Source organism: Micropterus dolomieu, linkage group LG19 (assembly GCF_021292245.1).
Source record: "Micropterus dolomieu isolate WLL.071019.BEF.003 ecotype Adirondacks linkage group LG19, ASM2129224v1, whole genome shotgun sequence".
Lineage (NCBI taxonomy): Eukaryota > Metazoa > Chordata > Actinopteri > Centrarchiformes > Centrarchidae > Micropterus > Micropterus dolomieu.
Genome location: NC_060168.1, coordinates 12,037,087 through 12,047,051, shown reverse-complemented (window position 1 = coordinate 12,047,051; position 9,965 = coordinate 12,037,087). Strand labels below are relative to the sequence as shown.

General features: G+C 38.7%; 1 protein-coding gene across 1 annotated transcript; it reads right to left on the bottom strand.

Annotated features, from left to right (window-relative positions):
* Nucleotides 1-4,865: 4,865 nt before the first annotated feature.
* Nucleotides 4,866-8,124, bottom strand: LOC123958274 (melanin-concentrating hormone receptor 2). The gene is made up of 2 exons (XM_046031552.1): nucleotides 7,721-8,124; nucleotides 4,866-5,505 (listed from the first exon to the last, which is right to left on the bottom strand). The coding sequence occupies exons 1-2, from the start codon at nucleotides 8,122-8,124 to the stop codon at nucleotides 4,866-4,868; spliced, it is 1,044 nt and encodes a 347-aa protein (XP_045887508.1).
* Nucleotides 8,125-9,965: the final 1,841 nt, after the last annotated feature.

Here is a 9,965-nt window from a genome sequence, read left to right as displayed (position 1 = left end):
TTCAGTTTATATTGTGCATTGGTGGTGAATATTACCAAACAATTTAGCATTTTATAAAATTACTGTAAATTAATTTCCAAAGAGTGAACCTATGGCCCTGTTAACCAGTGGCCTGCTTTTCCCAGCCTGGCATCCAGCCTCGATAAAAGTAAAACAATTCCTACAATATTTGCACATAACACAGAGAAGAACCATACATTACAGTGTGATGAACCTCTGCTTGTGGAGAAGTGATTTGTGTATACACAGTTTATCACATATCTTTTTCGTGTACATTGCCTCTCACTTTTCAATATGCAAATGCTCAATCAGGTAAATGACTTGATAGAGATGCAAGGGCATGTTCTTCACAATGCCCGTGTTATAGACGCAATATTACATTTGTTCATTATGAAAAATGCTCCTTGTCACAAAGAATTCACTTCAAACACCAAAGTTCATAGCGGCTCCTGCGCAGTTTGAGTGAATACAGATTGGTCTGGCATTGAGAATAAAAAAGACAGCAACAGTCACAATGGGTGACATTGTACATTAAATACGACAACAGGAGAACACCACAACAGTATCCTGCAAATTAAGACAATTAACACCATCTAAATCAGTATATAATATCAATATATACCATCAACTTTAATAACTATTTCACTTTCACCAAATCCCCTAGTAACAAACCTGTCACTGTTTACTTTTTCAATGCTATGTGTATTCAGGCCTTTCTTTTAGTTGACCTCCACATGATAACAGGACAGTGGTGTTAACTGTAGCTCAGGATGCTTAAGGATTTAAATAAATATATAGAGAAAACTGATGTATATTTTTTAAAAACCATTCCATGAATATTATAGTACATCCACTGCCCCACCGCAGGCCTATCACGATGGCCTGAAAGACACTTGTTTGTCTTTATTTTGGTGAGACACTGGGTGTAAAGCAGTCATTCGTGTTTTACAGTGCATTTTCCAGCAATTAGAGTCTAAAACAAACAGAAATCAGCTGTTCTGTCTGAGACTAGAAATAGCAAAATAAACATGTTTCGTCAAACAGTGTGCTAACCGTACGGCATGTGCCATCCATTCTATAGCCATTAGCAAACACTCGTAAGAGACAGCAGTCGGCAGCATGTAGTTATGTTAGTAATGAACTTTTAACTTGCGGGGTGAGCTGACATGGGACTTTCAAGCCACGTATCCGACATGTTGTTGTTTGGATCAGCTGTGAAGTGTTTCTCTAATGTTTAACAGCCATCAAATTACCACATGCGTTTCTAGTTCTTTCTTCTACCAAACAATGACTTATTTGATTATTGGGATAAAAGGGTTTACTCGTTACTAATGGCTTTCTTAATGGTTAATAAATCATTTACGATTTTTTTTTGAGCCATTAATAAGAAACATTTTGGGTTGCCAGGTTGTGAACTACCTCTGACTGGTTTGGCAGATCTATTTTTATACAATTTATTATCATTAATAACTGCAGGCTGATTACAAAGTGATAAACCCTTGATAATTTATTAATGGATTACCAATATTTATAACTGCATTATTACATCATAGAAAGGATTTTTAAAAACAGCTAATTAGATTTTTATTTTATTTTTTTTTACAACTTTACAAACTAATAAAGACATTGGTAACAACTTATAAGCCCTTTATAAGTGTTCCTTATTAGAAAGTATTGTGATTGCAGAAGTCACAATGTGTGGAGCTAAATGTTCCATCAGCATCAAGCTGGGTAATAATAGTATCTTAACATTTCACACTTGAACATGCTCATGTTTGCCAGTGACAGATCTCACTTCAGTGTTGTCACTGACCAGTAAGACTCTGGGACGTAGCCTGCGGTTGATAAAGGTTTAACGCTCCCAAAGCTCCCAGTCCAAAAGAAAAAAGAGCCACATCTGAGTCTATTCTCATCCGTGCATCTCTGAAAGTCAGTGCTGATATTCCCTCCAATTTTGGCTCAGAGACAGTTGCTTTCCTTTTTAGCCTGCTCACCTTCCTCTGAGCAGTAGAAGTAATTTCTTCTTCCTTAGATTTTCTGTTGAAAACCTTTTGTTATTTTTTTGTTTTGTTGTTGCAAAGGGACAATACATAAACACAGACAGGAATAGAGATATAAAATACATACAGAGGAAAAAGGTTTACAAAATATAATAATAGATATGATGATATATGCAAGCCAGTTACCTTGGCTAAGAATGGTTATGCAGGGCACGTGTGTGTGTGTGTGTGTGTGTGTGTGTGTGTGTGTGTGTGTGTATAAGACAAATAGAAAAAAAGAGAAAACAGAAATGTAATCTAAACTAAACTACAGAAGTGTTATAGCAACACTGAAATTGGCACCTCTGGGCATCACCTATGGCACCACCGGGGTACTTGGACTCAGGAAGCGGTCAGCTGGGTTGGGACTGCTAGTTACACAATTATACATGGCTATCTGTTTAGGGCCATACCCAGACCCTTGGGAGGTGCTGGTCTGTTGCAGATACTTTTGTATATATGTATGTATGTAATATACCAAACCCACAGGAGTGAGCCGGCTCAGTCGGGACAGGGAAATATTTGTATAAGTATAAGTATATAAGTATAAGTATAATATAAGTGTATTTTTAATCTAGTGGACCCAGTCCCTGCCGTCAGGTGACCACAACCCCCCTGCTGAAGCCACGGCGGAGCCAGAGGTGCTGCATCACCACCAGCACTTGTTCATTAACCACTGTTGGGACTGGGGAGAGGAAATAAATCATTCAATAAATGTTCAGGTTAGCAACAACAGACAATTTTGTCAATAAATGAGGACAGGAGAAATTGGGATGAGTTAACAAATGAAAAAATAAGTAGGTGTAGAGAAGACATGTGTATGTGTGTGAGTGTTTGGCTGTGCACACAGCAGGGGCTGGTTCAAATAGTGCAAGCTGTCAGGGCCTGCCGCTGTTTGTGGCAACTGCCATTGCTGCAGAGGAGATGCCATGGCAACTGCTACTGTTTTTGGCATCTGTTAGTGAGATACCGCAGTTTATAGTTTATGAATCTTAACATTGTTGTATTACAGTTGCTATTAGTAGCATTTCCATGAGGTGAGTTTTACATTAATTTGCAAGGTTTTCCTTAAGTTATTTAAGCAAAGGATCTGTACAGTTATATTACAATATAATTCTAAAATAAATCTTTCAAATGCAAAGATGATGACATCAGGGGGTCAAATTCAAGTCAAAGTCAATCAAAAATGTACAGATAACACAGTTATGTTGCAATGCTGAGGAAAGAAAAAATGGTTGATATCTTTTATAAAAATGAAGTGTAACACTTCTGTGCTTACATAATTGAAATGCTATTACTTCTCAGAGTTCAAAGCATGATCACATTAGGGGGTCACATTATTTTTCTTATTTCCAGACCGTGATCAGCAGAACACTAGCAGTGGTAGCTAACAGTGGCACTTACGGAAACTGCTGCGGACCTACCGCGGTTTGTAAAATAAACCAGCTGTTGTAAACTACATATGATCAATCAGAGATATAAAGCCCTCAACATGTGTGTGTATATATCGCTTAAAATCATGTACAAAGGGTTTTCTATAGGTGAATATTTTTATGGGGGGGAAATCTGTTGTTCAGTTAATACATCGGGAAAAACATCCCGGTAATGAAGACAGTATTCAGTATTGTTGTTCACTCTCTTTATTAACACTTTTTTGCAGTTAAATGTGGCTGCTTAATAAGTCTTCTTAATAAGAAAAGTCTGTAACTTCTTTTATCCACAACGTCTGTAGGAGATGGCCAAATTGCAGCCATCAAATGTTTGATCGTCTTTCTGTATTGTCCTTACTGATTTCACAGCATTAACAATACATTCTAATCTAGATGTTGACATAAAAAAATAGCAGGTAAAGGAAAAGTAAAGGTTATTTTACTTTCTATGTATTGACTATAGAAACTAAGAAGGATGAAGCCAGGGCTTGCTCAAAAACTCCTGCTGTTGCTAACATTCCTTAATGGTACATAAGTTACTGGCTACTCATTGCTGAAATTCATCAATGGTACACTTTCTGTGATATAGTTTTTGAAACACTTGAGAAACTCATTAGTAGTATTATTCACTACAGATGCATATTAGCATCAGCAAACCTCACCAAATGTGTGCATGTTGACATGGAGAGTAAAACAAAACTAGTTCCAAAAGTTGTTTACAGGAAGTTGAATATAACTTGTCAGTGAAACCAACATTAAAATACACTGTCACAATGATGATTTGGCATATTATTTGATTTGAAGTGATTATTTAAAAAATAAACAATAAACTTTGATATCTCACCAGCAGATGCCACAAACATTCCCAAGTTGTAGGAGGACAAAAATAAATTGGAAATAAATACAAAACAAGCATGCCACCAGCTGCCACCATGTACACGCATGCATCCGCACCTTCATGCATTCACACACACAACCTCTCAAACACTTGACCTCCATTGCAAAATTAAGCCTCATACACAGAAAGTTGTGGTTGCTATGGGGTGGGCAGAGCTTTGTGTGCCTTTTTGCAATAGGCCACTCCCATTACCACTCCCCCCTTTTAGCGAATTGGCATGAACACAAATACACACAGTCAAACACACACCTTCATGCCAAATGTCAGCCTCCCAGGGCGAAACCAGTGGCCGCCAAAGGGTCGGGATAACATAACAATAATAAGAATATTACCATGAATAACACTGAGTTATATGTAATATATATATATTTTTTGGCATGATTATGTGAGTGAGTGAGTGAGTGTGTGTGTGAATGAGTTTTAGTCATGTTTGATATTGCTGCTCAAGCTTCATACTCAGTTTTGTGTGTATGGTCGCAATTCAAAACATCTTTGTGATTAAATGACAGTACAGCGGTAGTTGGGATCATTGGTCGTACTTGAACCGTCCGTTTTGACCACCGTGATCTTGGATGAGTGCTGAGTGCTGTGCAGCACGTTTCTGTGGCAAAGACGCTCGCGGTAATTCTGGGCGAAGATGAGCAACATGAGTGGGTTGATGCAGCTGTGGGAGTAGCTGAGGCAGATACTGATGTTGTAGGCATAGATGAAGGCAATAGTCGGGGTGTTGTTGCTCAGGTTGATCACCTGAATGACGTGGTAGGGTGACCAGCAGATCAGGAACAGGGCGATGACCATGAGCACCATCTTGGTGGCTCTTTTAGCCCAAACAGACTGCTTACGTTTGACGCGACGGATGGAGCTGAAGACGTGGTAGAGGGTGAGTGAGTAGAAGGTGCTAATGATGATGAGAGGGATGATAAAGCCCAGGATAGACTGGTAAAGAGTGTACCAGTACATGTCCTCGGGCCCATCCAAGTACATCATGCACACCTCCAAATGCTGTCTGCGCACAACCTTGGCATACATCATGACCGGGACGGTGAGGAGCAAGCTGCCCAGCCAAACCAGCAGGTTGATGATGATGGTCCACTGGATGGTCCTCTTCTCTGAGGTGGGGTGGACAATAGCTATGTACCTAAGAGGAAGATGTCACTTTCTTAGAGCTGGACTGCTTTCAAATTTGCTGAAGTGCATGCAAAGAACATTAGTTTTGCTTTAAGAGGTCATTTTCATCCCTGACAAGTTCAGAGAATCAAATCAGTAAGGGGGAATGATGAAACCAAGTACCATGTCAGAGATCTACTCAATATATTACATGCTCAGTAAAGTGATGAAGTCAGTGCAAATTAATATAATTGAGACAGGGTGACTTATCAGAAGAAAATGAAGACATTTCCATTTGGATTTTGCATTTGATTGTGTTTCAATTTGGGGAACTACTCGACTGCTTTAGTCAAAATTGACCTCAGTCTTTAGGACATCTGCAGGAAATGAATAACTACTTTGTTATCACACCAAGTGTCACTTCAGTAGACTAAATTACATATTTCCAGTTTCTGTCAACATGTTAGATGTCACTCTGGTGTAGTGCCTGTCTGGTGAGATTTAACAGGCCTGTAAACTATTTTCTCCAGGACTTCCTGCTAAATTGCAATTATCTTTGACCATAAAATAAATAGTTTAGTATTCTGATCCTCAACAGAAGCTGCTGCCCGTGAAGTTAAATAAATATACTTTTGGTGTGATGGTTGAATCAGAAAGTGAAATTCAATACCCTGTCTCTGACCGACTGATGTGTTGCCGCAGATCAGCCAAGTTAGATATTGATATGATGAAAAACGTAGGCTTCAGACTGCCAGAACTCCAGTGCACTAAATGTTTGATGTCGGTGTAGATGTGGTGTGGCTATATATATTTAGGTTTATAGAGAGGAAGAATCAGGATCTCACTGTGGTGTAAGGAGAAACAGCATCAGAGCAAAAAGGTTCGGGTTTCTTTTGACATCATCCACATTGAAAGTATCTCGTTGTAATGTTTTATTCATTGTGACCCTATACTAACCCTGTATGGACCTAATATTAACACACCCAACGAGTAAAGTGAGTCTTCAACAAATGTTTCGTACTTATGTTTAACTCTTCTGTAATTTGGAGAACAGGATCATATTGATATCCACAAAACTGCCATGAAATGAAATTCCACAGCGCCCTGCGGAATTACCAGAAATAACTTTTGCCTGTGTTGCTTAAAACAACCCTGTCTTTGTTGGCGATAGAGGTTTGAGTTGTCAGTGACCGGACATATGTGTTTTCAACAGATACAAGATTGATATATTGATATACGTTAACTTGTTGACTGTGACTACACTGTGCTGCTAAACTCAGATAAGCAACTACAAATGTGGTCTTGATTATATAGAACAGGGCTGAGGGGTATCCTTGGAGCTGTCGGATAGAAAACTCAAATCACAATAATCCCATTGATTTAGGATGGCCAATAAGATATTTAACCAGCCATGTGAAAGGTTTTAAACACGAAAGTTAGGTTGCTTTTTGTAATTTTTCTTATTTGTTTGTTATCATTAGTTAAATCTCCTTTTAACATGAGATTGCAGCCATAACTTGTTTTGAAGGTGTTGGAGATTAGTTATTGAAAGGGCTGTTTTTGTAACCTTTGTAACTTTTCAAAAAAGTATTATTTGAAAGGATAAAGTTGAGTTATAGTGAAGTCAAGGCTAGATACTCCAATACAGTATTGATAAAATGATAATGATAGAAATGAAAGTAATAAAATGTTATGGAGCCAATAAATAGATTTTCCCCCTACAGGTAGTGTTGTTCATAAGAACACAATTACTGGCTCTACAGAAACACATTGTGTTTATTATACTGAAGATGTGTGACGTTATAGCTCTGAGAACAACGCCTGCTCCGGTGATTACCTTCAAATGAAGATGTTTATCAGTCTAACACTTGGCAGAAAGACTAATTTAGATGTCATCACTGTGTTCAGATCATAAATATGACACTTACATCATTTATGCAGGGAACATTGTGTCTTCATAGGCTGTTGCACAGATGATTAACTCAGTCATTGCGATATTGTACTGTTTAGTGACTTTGAAATGATGGCACCTGAAATAGGGGCTAATAGGGGGGAATTAAACTTTTACCTTAATTGTCATATTTATTATTATTATTATAATTGAATTACATATAGATAAATGCATGTTATGAGGCAACATTTGATTTTGTCGTCAAAGTGTGATACTGCGGTGCTTCAAAGAATAGCTCTTACCTTTTAAAAGAAAAGCAATAAAAGTCTGTGTCGTGGATGGGTGTATCACTTACCGATCAATGCACAACACTGTAACAATTCCCACTGTGGTAAACTGGTTGCTGACATCCACCACCACAACCGCTTTACACATAAAGTTTCCGAACACCCACTGTCTGTCTCTCACCAGCTGGTGAATGTTGAAGGGCATCACAAGCAAGAACAGCATGTCGGCTATTGCCAAGTTCAGCACGTAGATATCTGATACCATTTTCTTCTTGCACGCTTTCACCGCGTAGATGACCAGTCCATTGGCTATAACTCCAACTGAACACAGGATGCCATAAATTGAAGGGAATATATGCATGAAAGTGGTGATGTCGATGTGGCTGTAAGGTGAGGGGGTTCGCTTCAGACATGACGGGTCAGTCAAGTTGCCTGTTTGGTTGTTTTTGCAAAAAATGTCCGTGTCATTCATCTTTAGATCCTTAAAATAATCACCTCTGTGTGGCTGTAATCACAACGCGCGCCAAGCGCTCTCCAGCAGGCGTCCGGTCTCCAAACTTGGGCAGAAAACTCGCGCACTCTCCAAGAGCGCGTAGCCTTACTTTGAGTTCGTCCCTGCGTGGATTCCTTATCAAAAATTATATAATTTAAAACAGGAAAACTTAGAATATCACCAAGTCTGACTATATAAACAATGTCGGTCCCTGGAACATGTTGATCTCGGGAAGCAAACTAAGATATGACCATTGACCGTGTGCATCTGCTGTGCGCTTTACCAAACACTGTGTGCGCCTCAGGGGACACTAGTTCCCTCCCTTCAAAGATAATTCGATGTCTCAAGCAATTAGACAAAAAAAATGAAAATAAGTCACTTTAAAGGGAGCTAAAGGGAAAGCTTGGCCTACTTTACATCTTGATAACACATTTAAATTAAGGAAGAGAGTAGACAAACTGTTTCAGTGATGTGTTTTGGTGCAGTTGCAATTTATAGCAAATCAATGTTTATGTTGTTGTGTGATAAATACATAGATAACAAAGGCTTCCATGTTTCAGCTTAAAGATAGTAAAATGAAATAATCAATAATACTAAAGATAACAATTACCTCTTTATGGTTACTTTAAAAGGAGTTGAGGCACTGTGAGGATGAGGATGGAGAAATATAGGAGCCTTTCACTACAAAATATACCTGCACAATTAAGCCACAGTTTTCAATAACCTTTACACAAAAAGAGATTTGTGTCCCATTTCGATTAAACATTCATTTCTGGAGGGCCTTTTTGTTGTTCCAAATCACGATTAGCTTCAGCTTTAGGAAATTGAACTGATTAGGGTTATCACAATTACACGTTTTAATGGTGAACATGCCCTATAGGCTGCTGTGTAACCCTCATACCAAAGATGAGATTTTCTTTGGAGCATTGTTCGGACATCATTGGGAATCAGCTTTAAAGGACAGTAGCTGGTCCAGAGTTTGAAGCAACTCAGAAGAGAGAAAAGGACTCTGCTGAGATCTGACCACAGGTCAGCTGGAATATATGTGAGCTTTCCTCAGTGCTGGTTTCATGTATAGCATTTGCTCATTCCCAACAATGCTCCCTTTCTGTTCCAACTACTGTTCAAAGTGCACAATAATGTAATTATTTTCACACAGACCTTCATGCAAAAATCATTTTGGGACATTGGGCCATTCTCATTGGTCCAGAACACACAGCAGAACTGCGTCAATGAGTTCTTTGAATTTAACTCTGTCACCTACTGACAACAAAAGAAAATCTCATACTGAATAACTTTCACATTATTATTTAGATTCTATCTTCTTGATCTCTTCGATTTAGATCTGTGAGCGTAAGCCTCTCTTTACCAGAGAAAAAAACAAGAATTGTTAAGTGTGGCTATGAATATAGTACCTACAATCATCTGGAAGACTAACAGCAATGACTGACTTGACTTTTTATCTCAGATACAGTGGGGACTTGCATTCAGTCCCCATGATGGAAGTCCTCTGCTTTGCTCAAGTGCTCTTGAGCAAATTCTTGAGGCTCAGGGATAATCAATTTTTTGTATGTATGTGTTGCATGAGATTCTAACTTTTATACTAGATGGCTTGCCATGATGCTTTGCACAGACATTCAGGGTCTGGCACAAAATTGTCGACCCACAGCTATTCACTGTAGTACCTTTGTGGGCTCTCATCACATATGGGCCCTGCATACTCAATTTACTTTACTTACTCAATACCCTTTGCCCCCCCCCCCCCACCACCAGCAGGTCAAGGTTTTAAGATATTATGTGAAATATCGCAACATCTACTA

Coding starts and splice junctions, on each gene's coding strand:
- LOC123958274 (XM_046031552.1), bottom strand. CDS start 8,124: ATGAATGACACGGACATTTTTTGCAAAAACAACCAAACAGGCAACTTG. Junction 5,506..7,720: donor ACAGTGTTGTGCATTGATCG/GTAAGTGATACA, acceptor TCTTCCTCTTAG/GTACATAGCTATTGTCCACC.